The following is a 17,363-nucleotide window of genomic DNA, read 5'->3' on the forward strand; positions in this document are numbered from 1 at the left end:
TGCTGGTTCTGCCATGGTAACAGAATGCAGAATAAAGGTACACTGGACTAGAGCAAGTCCTAACCATCAAAGCTGAACTCCAGGCTAGATACACAAATAAAATATTTGGGAGCTATTGCATGTGAAAGGATTTCTATTTCTACCATCCAGTCCTAAGATTTACATGGCACAACCCAGTCTAGCAGGGAAGAGAACCTGGTTTTGGTCTGCTGGAGAATTACTTTCACTTACATGTTTGTAGCAGGAATGGTGAGGTTTTCTGGTACTACCACTAGAGAGACACGAGTAAATCTTTTTTTTATCAATAAATTACCGAAACACAGAAAATTGTATACATGTAGTGTAGATGTACAGGTGGATTAGTGTGAATAGTCTAGTCCGGTGTTTCTTGACATTTTTCACACTGGGGGAACCCTTGAAATAACTTCCAGGTCTTCAGTTCTAAAATTCCTATATCTACAGCTCACAGTATATTAGTGTGGTGGTCAGTGGGAAGAATTCCTCTTACATTGCTGGCCATTGGGAAGAATGTCACCCTTACAGATAGCCAAAAAGATCATTGGGTCACTTATACTGACCTAAGAGTCACAAAGTGCTCATTGCTTGAGGAACACCAGATTAAAAACAGCGGTTTAGTTTGTGCCGTTGTATCTTATGTCCTCCCACACTTGTTCGAGTGTGAATGACCTGAATAAAGTTGTGGTTGTTATCCCCCCTACAAGGATGTTTGGCCAAAATGGGCAAGTAATAGTCGTGAAATGATCCGATTGGTTGAGATCAGTTTATAATTGTTAACTCCAGATATCATTGACTTGAGTCCTGACGATTTCTGGATACGAGTAAGGAAATGCCAGATTCTCCCTGCCTGACTCTTCCCAGTTAGATGATATTACAATGGCCACTCCCTAGGGTCAAATGAGTCATGTGATCTTGCCATTGGAACTGTTGCTGTTTTGGACCATTGTACACCAATAAAGAAAGGTAGTACACAGTCTGTTGCTCTGCTCCTTGTTCTGCTGCGCTCTCTTCCAGTCTTAGCTCTGCAAGAGGCTGATGCCAAGTCAAATTTAGACTTAATGATGTGTTAAGGATTACAGAGCTGCAGTAGCTTGTGTCTTTTTATATTCGCCTGGAGTTCAGCTTTTGAAAATACACAAAAAACCTTCAATGCAAGTACCAAGTCCTAAGTCCAACACTTATCCTTAACATGATTTAAATTTATAAAAATAATGTTCTCCCCAGGCCCTTTTAGCTGGGTGCAGCGCCCGGCCCTTTTTAGTAACCATCTGGCTGTTTTTGGGTGGTTAATGAAGAGCTGGGTCAAAATACAAAAGCCACCACCTGCCTACAGCTTCTTCTCACCCAGCTTAAAAAAATTCTGGGGAGAATACAGATAGTAGAGATGCACTTTTTTTTTGCTAAATACCTGTGTCTGAAGCTTCAGATGCATGCAGCCATTCTCTGGTCCACAGGCCATATACTAGATTCAGGGCATTTTATTGTAGCATATTCATAATATCATTGCCCCAAATCCATTATGCAGCATTGTAATGGCCATTTGATTAGAAGCTTCTGAGACAGCTTTGTGACAAGTCTTCCTAAATTATTTTTGAAAGGACAGCTGGACATAGGGCCACATATATTGCAGAGCAGTCAGACAAGGCGGGAAGGGGATGGGCTTTAGACAGATGCAATCGCCGTGCTGCAAGCTCAGTTTGGTCGTGTGAAGTTCAGGCAGGTGAAGCGGGACCCGCAAGATGTTTCTGCATGACAGAGAGACACATCCGGAGACTGGGAAAGTGCAGGACAAAAATGATCTTCTTGTAAAAGTAAAATGCCACACAGACACCTTTAAAAAGACACCCATAAAAGCTTTAAAATCCCAAGCAGAGGCCCATCCAGAGGGTAGACTGAGTATGTACATCCTTACTCCCTGCAAACCAAGCAGGACAGTGTAAACAGACAGGTGGGAGCACCGTGGTCATTTTCCCTGGGTACCGGGACCTGTCCCTCCTGTATCCAGTGACACTTTTGTAGCAGCTTTCAACACATCGTCATCGTTCATCGTAGCATCTGCAGCAGAACATCTGATGTTAGCATTTATCTCTTTTAAAGTACAACAGATATGATTCAAGCAGTTGGAGATCTCTAACAATTAATCAAATGTAAAGCCGTTGTTATTTATTAATTACCTGGCCCAGCTGACAGCAATTATTTCCAACGACCACATCCCAGAAGTATAACAACAAAACCATCAAACACTTATAACTTTTAAGGCAGTAGTCACCAGACATATTTAAAAGAACAAGTACTGTAAATTTTATTTCACATTTAAAATTTGAAAGAATAGAAATGGAGACATTGCAGTTATTCCTTTTGTTGAATTTAGAATCTGTCTGATATTACTGCAATAAAAGTCCCTATTGTTATTTTGATGAAATGTAAAGCCAAACAATATTACTACTTTTTTCTTAAATATACATTCAAAAAAATAATAAGTATGTAAATAAATAAATAAATAAAAAAATATGTACTGTGTGTTTCCAATTGGTTAATTAAAGCTCATCCCCAGGCAACTTCAGAATCAGGTACAATAGTACACCCATTCTATCCTTGCCTTTTTTCAGAAAATATGCTTTGTGACACTGCAATATTCTAGTTCAAGGGCATATTTAGAAGTACTTGCAGCATTACATCCAGTCTGGGGAACAGGACCGCTCATCCCTGCTTCATGGCTTCTGATTGACCCCATGAAGTTTTCTGCAAGTAACTCATTACTCTGCAAGTAACTGCATGAATTTATGTGATCAGGATTGCATTATACTGCCTGTCCTGCCCTGGTCTCCATCCATAGGCCAGATTTATTAAAGCTCTCCAAGGCTGGAGTATACACTTTCCACAGTAAAGTGGGGTTAGCCAGCAAACCTGTAATGGATCTGATCCAGGATTGAAAACATTTGCTAACATAAATTACTTAGGAAATACATTCCAGGTTTGCTGGATGCCCCAGCTTCACTGGGGAAAGTGTATCCTATCCAGCCTTGAAGAGCTTTAATAAATCTGGTCCCATGACACAGTCCCAGTACAAAGAAATTGTGGGAAATGTAGCCCAGCAGACTAAGGCTGCTTCACAGACAGAGACATACCTATAGAGTTGGATAATCAGTAGCTTTTGATCCTGTCACAGCTATATATAAAATGTATTCATGAGCGTAAATTATATTATATAGGTATACAAGATGTCTATGTGTACAGGAAGAAGGAGGATATAAGAGAAAGCAGAAATCCCAAATATATGCTTTAAATATACTACTGAAATAGTTTCTTTACCTGTACGGTAAGTGCTGTTGATCCCGAAAGAACCCTTGTGAGCGGATAACTTCCTGTGCTGCACAGTTATCACCGCTTCCAATTCATTATACAAACCACCCCATGCTCCTATACTCGCAGTTTAGATACATTTTAGAGGGTTACTGTACTTGTAAAAATAATCTAACCCACCTTCATCCTCCATTATTATTAATAATAAACAGTTTTTATATAGTGCCAACCTAATACACAGCACTGTACATTAAATATAGGTTGCAAATGACAGACAGATACAGGAGGAGGAGAGGACCCCGCCCCGAAGAGCTTACAATCTAAGAGGTGGAGTAATACCTATGGTGATATTAAGAGCTGCAAGTGCTTCTGTTTAATCTACTTCTGCTAAGTATTCACACCTGCCCAGTACAGGACCACAGACTTGTATAAAAGCACATAAACGTCTGTGCTACTATAATGCTCAGGTGCAATTACCTAATACAAGTGGAAAAAAAAAAAAAAAAGAGACCCGAAGTGCTTTGGACTTCCAAAAAGATAAATCTGTGGAAGAAAAGGGAGGGTCAGGTTAATTTAGGAAAGGGGGGGGGGGTAAAGCATCTTTGATTTTTTTAGTGACAAAAGCATGACGAATTCTGTGACATTTGGTTTATAGAGGAACTTGTTTTCAACTTTTTTGTTCTTTTGATACATTATCAGTGCTACTGATCCGCACCATCGTTGAAGCCATTTCATTCCTACATACAATGTAACATGTGCATGTAATGTGTTGTAAAAATGCCACATGTGATCCCCATCAGATGCTAGTGTAGATTGTTTGCTATTAGTAATACAGCAAAGGTTTTACAATGAATATAAAATCAGATACCTTGGTCTGTGTTTGCAGACTGGTCTTGTTCAGGCTTTGACTGTTGCTGCCTAAAACAGAATATGGTTTCAGTCAGGGCTATTTACTAATCAATATACAATAGTGAAAAAAATAACTTCTGTCTCATTAATACAGAATGTCGGAATAATAAAATTGTAGTTATGTACTCCTAATGTAATTTTGTGACTTTTGTTTGGAATAATCTGCTGCCGGGCACTGCATTATGAGGGATTTTGCCTGCTACCACTTTGGCTTGTTGTGACATTGGCTATGGTAGCAGAAAGGTGACACATACTTATATTACCATGGCAGTATGATTCTTAAGCTGAGTAATGTCATGCTACCATGGAAAATGATTGACAATGAAGCCTTATCTACTGGTAGGATGGTGATATCACTGAGTATTGAAAACTGAAGATGTAATAACTTCAAAGTATTTAGTAAAAGTGGGACTCTAAAATAAACAGATAAACACAAAGTCAAAAATACTTGCATGGGAATTCTATGACCAGAAAAAGAATCTTGGCGTCCTTATCAGACAGCATAGCCGGGTCACTGATCTCCAATGTAGTAGTAACAGCAAAGCTTAGTAAAGGGCACTTTATGGGACTATATGCACAGATGAGCCATCCCTCTGCTCTGTCACCATGTTCTTGGTCAGCTCATACACTGCAGCAGATCCTGACTGGCAAGTAGCCCCCCCCAGTCTAAGTGCTGCTGTACAGAAGGGATAAAAAAAGGTGATAAAAAGGTAGAAGGTGCCTACACAAATTTCATACAAGTAAATATATTTATTTAATAACTACATCAATTTGTGTTTTTTTTTTTTTACTGAAGTCTTGTGTATTATTCACTTGCGGTTACTCTCACAGTGGGCAGACCAATGACCAGGTCCACTTTAAGTGTATGCAGCTTTGTTCTGATCTTACTTGTCGAAGTACATCTGTCTTCTCTGACGAAGCTCTTCTTGTGTCAGGGATTCCTGTTTGCAAGTCTCTGATGTCTGTGGTTGGTTAGAAGAAGTTGATTCTGTCACATCCTGGTGATGTCCACCTGAAAAACCATAACAGGAGAAGACTGTTATTTTAAGACAAATATATGCAGCGTTCACCTCAGATTTTTTTAAGCTGGGTGGGAAGAAGCTGTAGGTGGATGGTGGCTTCTGTATAGCGACCCAGCTTATCAGTAAGCACCCAAAACCAGCCCGGTGGTCAATGGAAAGTGCTGGATGATGGTGCACCCAACTAAAGGAGGCCAGGGAGAACACCGTTTTGGATTTCCTTGGTAACACAACTGTAACTATTTAAATATAGGACTTGCCGGTTTGGTAACAGGGGAATCTAAAATGTGTTCTGAAAATACTTAATCAACCTAAAGTTCCACTTTAAGGATTTGCTACCTGACAGGGATTTATTGCAGAAAGGGACAGGTGATGTGGAAGGCGATCTTGAAGGATTTGTCATCAGTGCAGACCAAAATATGTAAGAAACTAGAAAGTCGGTAAACTTCCCACTTGGCAGAAAAACACCACAAACAGTCCAAAGCCATAACTACTTCAATCCCAAAAAGCCCTGTATCTGTATCCTGTGACCGATATTTGTTTGGAAAAGCCACAAATGCCTTTTTTCAATAAAGGGGAACATTCCTACCCACTGACCTCACTATATGGCATTACTTGCAGCATTTTCCTCAGGATGAATAATTGACAATGTATGACAAGAAAAATTTGCGATAAGCAGCACATTTCCAGAAAGTTATCACCAGAAGGAGAATCTCTGGAGTTATGAATACACTCCTATCATCTTGTGTTGTTGGTTTAGGTCACATGCACAGGCCATTACTGTCCATTATATAAGGTTTCATTAACTGGAATTGTATGGAACCCACTGCAATGACCTTTGTAAATCCTGTGAGCTGTACCTTGCATACTGAGCCGAATGGCCCTGCGTAGATCTGCTTCCTCATCTTCCATGTCTATCTGTTGTCTGCTTAAAGCAAGTGCCTTCTGTAGGTTTTCCTCATCCTCGTCCATCATGTCGGGGCCATCGTACAACCTGGTCCCCTCCTCACTTCTCTGAACTCTGAGAGACAGATTTAAAATTCATAAATAAAGTTTATATGAAGAATTATTATTATTATTTTTATTATTATTAAACAGGATTTATATAGCGCCAACATATTATGCAGCGCTGTACATTAAATAGGGATTGCAAATGACAGACTAATACAGAGAGTGATATAGGAGGAGAAGACCCTGCCCCGAAGAATGACAAGGACCTTATCCCTACCGACAGTACATGTCATATGATTTGAGTATGGAATAATGGGGGATTTTATTTTTATAGATTATACTGGTAAAAAATAAAATTTTCTTGAATTGGGGGACAGATATCTTGGTATAACCCTGGCATTGGGAGGAGGGACACTAAGTTAAACAGCATTAAGGAAAGCTCTTCTTTGTGGACTGCACAACCTGCAAAGAAGAGAGTGCTTAATTTTAACATAGTGTCCCAAATTAGAACGTCTTGTAGTTAGGGAACTGTCATTCTACTATCCATGAAACACTAGCTCTTCAAAACCCATGACTATCCAGATAGAAAGTAGATCTTAAGCTTGAATATTTAAAGCTAAACTTGAAGTAATGTAAAACTACGTACAAGGGTTAAAGCCCTTTTTGTTTAGGAGAAAAATTTTTACTTACCTTGAAGCTAATTTCTTCAGGTTTCCTTCCCTTTCTACAATCAGTCCCCCGATGCCTCTACCCTTTGCTGCTCGACAGGAGATATCATGCACAATGCAGAACCAGTAGTCCTAACTATTTAAAGTATGGACTTTGTCAGCCCATCTTCAACCTGCTTTTCAACCTTGAAACTGCTTTTCTAAATTTCCCTGGGTAAAACATGAAAATGTTCACTTGCAGTAGATTTCCTCACTGCGGGGTGTAACTTACTATGACTCCATAAGCTTTAAAATGGCTAACAGGTATTAAACCATGCTTAAAAGCAGAAACCGCACCTGCAGTTATGTTTAAAAGCCTAAAAACAAAAATATGAGCACCTCCCTGATCTTGGTTGAAGCAGCATGAAGATCTTTATGCAGCTTTGTATTTAAGCTTCAGGTATCTACATCACATCCTCATTATCAGGTAGGTAGAATTTAGTTCCAAGGGTTGGGTGCTTGATAGGACTCCCAAGCTCTAACCTTATCTTGTTGCTTACTAAAACAACCTGGTATTTTATTATTTACTTGTCCTGATATACTGGAAAGAGATGGAAGACAAATAGCGGTCCTATCTACCTTTGGTTTCGGGCAGCCAGGTCCTCTCCAATGAGCCTTGGCCGCTGCATCTGCTGAACCTGAATCATCTGCAGGAGCTGGTCAGCCTCACAGTCTGGGAGGTCTCCCTTCACTACAAAAATAGAGTAGCCTGGAAAAAAGGGTGACAGTGTATTGGTGAATGGTGGACAATACCTTTCAATTATTAAAGTTCCAGCACGACACAGACTTTTTTTAAATAAGGTCATCAAAAAGGTATCATTAGTGTTTTTAGTTTGTGCTTGCAGAGGATCGGGAGTGGGAAAAGAAAACCAAAAGTTACAAAAAAAAAAATACAAATTTTCAGATCCTATGGAAGCAGAGCTAATGGCTCTCTCTTGCTCTGTACACAGAGCACAGCACTGCCCATTATTCCAAAGAGCCATCATAGCGGCAGGTTGTCTGATGTAAGCCTGAAGGCCGGTGCAAAGCCTCAGGTCACCAAAAAGATGGATGCCCCGTTGGCAGGATCAAGACTTTGCAGAGGGAAATCAAAGTTCAGATAGACTTTTATTTAGGTTTTGCAGCACATAGGTCTAATAGAAGGCCCAAGAATCTAATAGTTTTACCTTCCTGTTGGAGCTGAGCCAAGAATAGTGCAAGGTATGTGTCTGATATGAGTTCTGGACCCGTCAACAGGGAATTCAAGTTAAACCACTGTAGAGAAAGAAACGGTAATAAAATAGTAATGTAAGCAAAATAATTAACAATGACACTTTATGTTCTACTCAACAAAAGAAAAAAATATATTGATGTGTTTATGTAATGTTTGTGTGCAGGCTTCTGAAAGGAGCCAAAAGAAAAAAAAAAAGTCACCCGGGTCAAAACAATAAAAGCTGTAAAGGCCAAATATTTATAACGCAATTTAAGCAATGTTAACACAACTAATCACACATACTATTAGCCTTGCAGCAATCAATAATCCAATGTAAATAACAAGAGAACCGGGAGAAGGAGAACCCTGCAAAAAAGGCGCAGTGTCTATAGTCTTTATGCTGCTCACCGTTCGATAAAAGCTGAAATTTTGTACTGGGGTACGTTGGAGGGAATGGTATTATTATTAATATTAGGCAGTATTTATATAGCTTCAACATATTATGCAGCGCTTTACAAAGTGATATGACAATGGGCTTTGTAAAGTGCTGCATAATATGTTGGCACTTTATAAATACTGGCAAATAATAATAATAATAATAATAATAATAATTTGTTGCATTACAGAGTGCTGCATGGTAAAATCAGTGTCTTTTAGCTGGGTCACACCTACAGATTCTTCCCACTAAGCTGTTGTAATATGCTGCTCAAATCCACAGTTTTAGCATTACTAGTATAAATCAGTGGTGGTATGCAATAATTAAACATTGTAATTTTGTGTGTGTGTGTGTATATATATATATATATATATATAAATAAACTTACCTGTTTGCCTAATTTTCTTACAGTAAACCAGTGTTCCTTGTAATTACAAATAAAAGCCCGTTCATTTCTAGAATGAAAAAAATATGTATATAAAACAATAAATCTATAGCTGTGAGCAGACTACAACCCCAAATACAGAATGATATATTTTGCAGAAACAAAACTGTCCCAAATGTGCATAGGACTCCTAAAATAGACAAACCCAGTTAATAAAATCTCACAATCTTCATATGAAAGCCATCACAAAAGTTGTATTCTCAGCTTTCATTAAATAATCCCTGGTGACATGGCCAGGTTGTTGTTTAGGTACTTCCTTTTATAGGGTGACAACACCCTGTCCCTAATTTGATTTCTGGTTGGAAACAACAAGCAGTCATGCTGACACATATTGCTCAGACATGGGCCTCCGCTGAAAAAAAAAAAAAAAAAAACACACAACACAGGAAGGCAGTCAAATGCAACAGATGTTAAAGCGGACCTAAACTCAATATTTTTACTTTACATAAAAGGCTAGACAACCCTTCTATGTAAAGTAAAAATGTTATTTATTTTTTAAAAATTGAAGACTGAATGGGAGAGCAGAGCCACCCGGGATATCTACGTCACACATCACGGGAGGCTCTGGGTGCTCCCTTTGGGGGCATTTTTTCCACAAAGGGGAAAGAGATGTTGATCCCACGCATGCGCAGTGTGATTGGCTCTTTTTCTTCACTTAACAGCAGCTACGTCACCCGATCACACACCTGCACAGTGCCAGATTGGGTGACAAAGAAGATGATCAGAAAAGAAGACTGAAGATGGCAGCATTAACAAAGAATGGCGTGGGACTGGATTGAGGGAAGGTCCAGCACCATTGAGGGATCTGGATTAAAGGTAAGTGTAATTTTTTTTATTTTCACTTTAGTTCTGCTTTAAAGTAAGTTATTGTAGACTGAATGCAGCACTGAGATAGGGAAAAAGATTAAATATTAGAAAAACTTTTTTTATGAAAAAAATGCAATTTTCTTAGTTACACAATTTTGTAAACAAGTCTTCAGTTAAGAGTTTACATTCACTTCACATGACAAATATCTCTACTGCAATCTGCTATTCTGTTGTCAAGATTTCCACCTACTTACTGACTGCAGCAAGATTTCCACTACTGATTCCAGACTGCAGCAACACGTTCTGGTTATGATGCTCAAGAACATACTGTGCTTGATCGACGTCTATTGTGGCCAAAAACCTGAAACTGCTCAGAACTATGCTTCCAATATATATTTGCTGATCTCCTGATATTCACCATGCTCACACCCAGAAAACATAGCAGGGGTGCCATGTTCTCTGCTATATTAAAGCGATTTGCTGCTAAAAGGGTAGACAACTCTTTTATGCAAGGTAAAAATTATCTTTTTGGCTTAAAGCATACCTAAACTTACAGTTTTCCCTTTACATAAAATGTTAGGCAACCCTTTAATGTAAAAATTCTTATTTTTTTTTTTTAGAAAAATGATGCTGCACATAAAAGAACTCTTGTCTGGATGAATGAATGAAGTTCATGAGCCAAGCTTACCTGAATAGAAAAGAATCCGCTGTCATCCATATTTCCAGACGGTTGCTGTAATAACAAAGCTGGAAATGAGTAACGGCACTGACAAGTTTCTAAAATATTGTATTTAGCCTTGTTATATTAATTAACGTATGCCAGCAAAAAGTCAATTTCTATTGATCCGCAAGCCTTTAGGCTCTGTGCAGACTTCTGGGAAAAGCCAAGCGGAGAATTTTAGGACGGAATTAGAAAAGCCCCGGAACACCTTACTTACTAAAGAGATTCACACAGCATGGTGTATAAAAAGCAACATCAATACTAAAGATAAAAGTAAGCTAGGATTCCCAAGGCTTCCTCCAGAGGGTGCTGGGGGTTCCTGGAGCAATGAGCAGTTTGCACCCCTCAGGTCAGTGACCCCAATAATCTTTTTGGTTATCTGTAAGGGTGACATTTTTCCCACTGGTCAGCAATGTAAGAGGAATTCATCCCACTGACCACCACACTAATATACTGTGAAAGGTATTTTAGGAATTATCCCATGTAAAAAGGTTGATAAACACTGCGTTAGAGTGCCCCATGATAACAATGGGAAAATATCATACTTGCATGAATGTCCTATATTCAGCACTCTGCAGCCCTCCTTCCGCCATCCTCATCCTCTCCTGCTCATCCAGCTGCATTGCAATAGAAGATAATTCCACAGGGCTGAAGTATTCTCCTTGAAGCAAATTGTTGAGACAATGCTGGGCACATAAGGAGCCCTCTTGCTGGAATACAGAAAGAAAATATTACAATTAAAGGGTCACTCTACCTTACTGGCATCTCGAGCTGGTTGTAGTGCATCATCAATGCCACCCAGAAGTGTACAATTAATTAATTAGTGAATGGAGTACTCACAGGCGGCAGCAGCAGGAGGTTATTCAGGGTCCTGACCTACCAATACATTTTTATTGTTCTGTGTCTATATATTTGTTTGCATTTCTTTAGATTCTCTACCTAATCCCCCCTTATAATACAATATTCCTGGAGAAGCACACCAGTTCTGTGAAACGCATTGGGGGATCTTTTTCCATAGTTTTTGGAAATATTTAATCTTTAGAGGTGTTAGTATGATTGTTTAGTGGTCTCTTTTGGGCCCTTGGCAAAACGCAGTCTTCTTCCCCGGCCCCTTTTAGCTGGGTGCACCACCCGGTACTTTTCAGTAACCGCTCGGCTGTTTCTGGGCGATTACTGAAGAGTTGGGTCACAATACCGGGGCCGTCACCCACCTACAGCTTCTTCCCACCCGGCTTAAAAAAATGCCTGAAATGAGCACGGACTAAACTTATTTATGCAATAATTCTTCTTGATGTTTTCTATTTATTTGATTTCAAACATTGTTAAATAAAATCTCTCCCCCATCTAGTGTGATCAGGGGGTCTCTCCCCTCCCCCTCCATGGGTTTCTCTCCCCTCCCCCCCATAGGGAGCACTCCTGGGTTTCTCTCCCCTCCCCCCCATAGGGAGCACTCCTGGGTTTCTCTACCCTCCCCCCATAGGGAGCACTCCCGGTTTCTCTCCCCTCCCCCCATAGGGAGCACTCCCGGGTTTCTCTCCCCCAGGTGAGCTCAGGTCTTCCAGGCTCTCCCTCAGGTGTAGTCAGGCTGGTAGGCCTCTCTCACATTCCCGGCTGGATGATAACACAGCGGCACACACTGGGCCCTCAGAACAGCCCAGACAGCTCAGCGCCTTTCCCCGCTCCGCCATGGCCGCTTCCCCCTCCCGCACTTACTTTCTCATGAAAGATCACCTCCATGTTTATTTGCCTCAGCAGGCAGCACCGCCCTTCCTGCTTACGTCACGGCTGTGCCGGTAGTCCAACGTCCAATCGATGTATCACTTTCCAGTCACATGACAACGCGGCCCGTGGGAACCAGCTGACCAGCTTAAAAAATCACATGACTAAGAGCACGCCGGACGTCCGCTAACTTCAATAAGATGTGGGCGCCATATTTGAATCTGGCAACTGCCCGCTACAGAAAGGAAAAGAGATCAAAAAATCGCAGCTGAATTTTGTTACAGTAAACTCAATGTCAACTTTGCTTTCTTTTGGTCTGCTAAATATAGTTTTGAAACAGTTTTTCCAATATAAATGAAACAATACATATTAAACCTGCCAGAAGTCCAGTGAAATAATAACATTACAAGCTCTCACTACATCCTTTTAGGGAAGCCTAATATAAATGAATTGGCTTTCCTAATACAACACACATTAATGTGTGGAACACAACACAGACCATTCATGTGAATGGGCCCTAATGGCAGGAGAGGTCAATCACAAGGCCTAAACACCATCTCTTATAGAAGGGAAGCTCATCAATCCTGCTGAAGCTCCAGCACTATGTAATATATATGTAATAGCCTCCAATGTAGGCAGCTAGCCACTTTCTGACCTATCGGGTGGTGTCATACCTTAGCAGAGAGACCGCTGCTTCCGCACAGAGCGCAGTTGCTGATAGGTGTTTCCAGGATGTAGCTGCTTTAAATATGAAGAGACCTTGAACACTTTTATAAAACAGGGAATCTGACATTTAGAATCAATTACTGTAATAAAACATGTGGAGCTGGAAAATTCCCTGTTTTATTCATAGAGCCCTTTGTGTTTTGTGGCCCTTGCAATGTATTAAAGCAGCCCTATAACCCTTTAATATAATGAAAAGTGGAGCCTCCCCAGCGGTAAAAACTGAATGGGAAACCTGCAGCCTCCTGGAATGAAAACGTCACATATCCCAGGAGCTGCTCCTTCTACACATGTCCAATCTCAGGTATGTGCAGAAAGCCTTTTCCTGGCATCTAAAATGAAATGCATGCGCAGTGTGAGTGGGGATTATGCAAACGTAAAAATATCCCACTGGGTAGATGCCAATATAGAGGAGTGGGCTATTAGAAGCAAGCTGCTTTCCATACAAACAGCTGGGTTTTAATTTATTGGGTTTCAGTTCTTTCAATCATGGAGGTCACATGCAGAACCTTCCTGATTAAAAGAAATGAAACCCAATAAATAGGAGGAGATGATGATGCTGGATGCCCTTCAACAAGAAAGTGAAGTGGGCTCCATCTGACTTGCTGCAGCATCTAAGGCATGCTGTGAGAAGCTCCCAGTGTGCAGAAAAATCAGAGTAAGAAAGTGAAAGATCAAGGTAAGCTGAAGCCTGCTAGCAGCTTCTTTACACGGGTAGCCATAACTTTGCAAACACTTTATAAACATTTGATGTACACATTTATAAAGTAACCCTGTGCTTCAGTTTGATGACATTTAAATGGAACGATGCATGAAAGAGCTCTGTATATACAGCACTGTTCTGCTCTAAGGAGAGAGGAAAACGATAGAGCAGCACCCCGCTGTGCTCTCTTCCCTTCACTTTTATTACAATGGTTCCTCACTTGTGTTTCCTCCAGGACGGATCCATGAACGATGAGTACTGTACACACACCAATTTCCTGCCCAATATCAGCCCCGAGGCGATTATCAGAGAAGAATTATCTGACGTGTGTATGTAGCCTAATAGGTAGGTCCCCAGCCACGCCCAATGGTAATCTGCACTAAAATTGTTTTCTCACCTTTTCCCTAAAACAAGTGAATCTTCCATTCATGAAGGTGTGGTGAATACACTGCAAGGATCAGCCCATTCAAAACACATAACATACAGTACTATCTGTAAGCCGATGACACTCAAATCTATCTGTCCCCCCCTGACCTGTCTCCCTCAGTCCTGGATAAGGTCTCATGCTGCCTGTCAGCCATCTCATCATGGATGTCTGACTGATTCCTCCTCTACAATCTATTATGAATGCTGCAGCCAGACTCATCCATCCTTCCCACCTACCTACCCATCTACATACCTGATACACAGCCTTCTCTCCACAGCTCCTCTCCCAACTACCTACCTGATACACAAATCCCTCCACAGTTCCTGTCCCACTTAACTTTCTGACCTGATAAAAAAATACCCCCCTAGCCATTCTCTTCGCTCCTCCAATGACTTCCTCACTCATAACCCCATCACACCCATGGCTTCAAGACTTTTCTAGAGCTGCCTACACTCTCTGGAATGGTCTCCTTGTCCTATTCGGCTTGCTTCTACTTTCTGCTCATTTAATAGAGCCCTCAAAACCCAACGCTTCAACCTCACCTACCCTTTTTCTTCTGTCTTCTAAACCCTCACTACTCACCCACCATTCCATATCCCCCCTCCTATTGTGTGATACTTCCCCCACCTATTACATTGTAAGCTCTTCGGGGCAGGGTCCTCTCCTCCTGTGTCACTGTCTGTATCTGTCTGTCCTTTGCAACCCCTATTTAATGTACAGTGCTGCGCAACATGTTGCCACTATAAAGATCCTGCCTAATAATAATAATTCATGCAATATTCCCATTAACATATACAGTAGGCAGAATATTGAGGTTCATAGTGATGTCCTTAATACATATTTTTTTGCTTTTTCCACTGATAAAGAATATAAAAAGGATATGTTTTCTATTTATATTCTATGGCCAGGTTCTTTATATAATACAGGTCCACTTGCTGGAATGAATTGTACTAGGAAATGTTATAAGAAGCAATTTTCATTCTCCAGGTCCTTGTTGGTGAGGTATTGGGGGACTCTGAAGGACGGTCAATTGATAAATTGTTATCCAAGATAACAGAAACTCATGTGTTCTACGATTCCTTGTAATGTTTATTTGCAATTTGTGCAACTTCTAGTGAATGATTTAATATGTCTATGTATATGTTGGGGAGCTTCTGGATGTCTCTTGTCCAGACTTTTAGCTTAAATAAGCCTTCAATATGGCTATAAAGTCAGATCCTCCACACTCTGCAATGAGGTCCCCACAGGTGTTAATCTTTTGCTTCTCTATCTCTAACCTTTAACTTTCTCTTGTAAATAAACTTCCACTGTGATAAGAGGATGTTTGTTTTCCTCATCACTATATACTCTCATTTACCATCTTGTAGACCTGCATGCAGTAATAAATAAAACAAACAAAAAAATGTTGAAATATTTATTATATATAACTCTAAAGAGCCGAATACAGACTTTATACAGGAAATCACATCATAGACTCCCACCGATCGCCGGGTCTTTGTTCATCTCTATAACGCTTCTTTCTTGGACTCAATCGCACTTTAGAAAGAAAAAAAAGAAAAAGTAATTATTTTATAACTGCAAATAATTATAAGGTGAACTGGACAAGGTCTTGTAATTTGCAACGACAGTGTGCTGGATGAAGTTATACCATATATTACAAATGAAATAGAAACCTTCAACACTGTATTACTATTATTGCACAGTATTTATATAGCACCGACATATCACGCAGCTCTGTACAAAGTCCATAGTCATGTCACTAGCTGCTGTCCCTACTCACAATCTAATGTCTCCACCATAGTCATGTGTAATTACCATAGTCTAAGCCAAAAAACCTAACCTGCATGTTTTTGGAATGTGGGAGGAAACCCATGCAAACACGGGGAGAACCTACAAACTCCATGCAGATAGTGTCCTGGCTGAGATCCGAACCGGGGTCCAAGCGCTGCAAAGGGCCGGACTACTAACCACTGAGCCACTGTAAAACATTTTTTAAAATGCAAATCTTAAACTTGATGCCTTTTTTTCTACCTGACCAAATATATCAATTCCCCTCATTTGCTAAATTAGCTTCCGTAAATATGCTTTTAAAGCGGAGCTAAAATGAGAAAACAAAAAGTCGCCAGGAGGTTGTACTATTTGACAAATGAGAAATATGATGTCTCTTGTCAGAGAACTGATGCCCTGGCTCCTACAGCACATGTGCCCTGCAGTGTGGAGAGCAGTTCTCTGTGTGGCGGTGCCGCATGCATAGCTTACCCTGCACATGTGCAGGAGTTACATCATCAGTGACCCTCCAATAACCACAAAGGATCCCCTATCTTTAAAGAAGTCTGCTGTGGAGCCCTGCTGTGGAAGGTTCTGGACTTTTCATCATTACAGGGCAGCTGCACACATGTAAGTATGTGCCATTGTTCACAAGTATGTTGTGCATCTTTGTTAAATTTGGCAGAAGCTCCCCAACCAACACTTAGTTTAATCCGGTTGTCACTGAATATCCCTGATCACAGACACACTAAGGTGCCAATTGTTGAAGAAGCACTTGTACCCTACAAAAATAAATGATTCCCCCGTCAAACTTGCTACCAGACGATCGCAAAGGCAACGCGAGTCGATGGCAGAGCCCTGCCTTACCCCTCCGTGCTGTCTGTCTATAGGGATGCTGGGGATGTCTTTCGTCAGACACCAGAAGGTTTGTGTAACATAAAAAAAAAAAAAAAAAACGACTTGTTGCGTCATCTAGTGGCAAATCTCAAAATTATACAGCTGTGATGCTATTCGTGTTAGCAAAATTTAGGGAGAATCTAGAGTGAAATGAAAGGGGAATCATTTAGAAAAAGAGCCTTTTTGGGCAAGTGTAATGTCAAAAAATAAACAGCCTATAAGAAGAAATCCTTATTTTCAGAGGTCACTCTGTCATTGAACGGTTCAGTGAGGTTTTGTTCCTTCTGATGGCAGCGATACCTCGTTCATTCCTCCAGCGAGAAACAAACCAGTAAAAATGGGTCAGTATTTCTATGTCCCTGCTCTGCATAATGAGCCCATTGCGGGCAACATGGCCAGCCAATGGCAATCCAGATTATTAGCCCATATTGTAGGAAATAAACAATCAAACTTGCACTGCAAAACACAATTTAGAAAAAAAAACGATTTAACTTTAATGCATTCAGAACAGAAAAATTCATGGCAGGAAAGGTTCACCCCTGAGAAGGATCTCTCACCTCCCGTAGAGTTTGCTTTTATGTCTGAGTGTGGAAAACTTTTTTGTATCCTTCCTATCAAA

At 40.4% G+C, this 17,363-nt stretch overlaps 1 protein-coding gene across 1 annotated transcript; it reads right to left on the reverse strand.

Annotated features, from left to right (window-relative positions):
- Positions 1–255: 255 nt before the first annotated feature.
- On the reverse strand, positions 256–14,238 carry ATXN3 (ataxin 3). The gene is given in 11 exon segments (XM_072427711.1): positions 256–2,073; positions 4,190–4,239; positions 5,119–5,242; positions 6,110–6,270; positions 7,487–7,616; positions 8,074–8,161; positions 8,924–9,107; positions 10,038–10,044; positions 10,472–10,520; positions 11,054–11,218; positions 12,222–14,238. Coding segments are annotated over 11 exon segments (1,074 nt in total). The 5' UTR covers positions 12,246–14,238; the 3' UTR covers positions 256–1,981.
- Positions 14,239–17,363: the final 3,125 nt, after the last annotated feature.

Source organism: Pyxicephalus adspersus, chromosome 12, assembly GCF_032062135.1.
Source record: "Pyxicephalus adspersus chromosome 12, UCB_Pads_2.0, whole genome shotgun sequence".
Classification (NCBI taxonomy): Eukaryota; Metazoa; Chordata; class Amphibia; order Anura; family Pyxicephalidae; genus Pyxicephalus; species Pyxicephalus adspersus.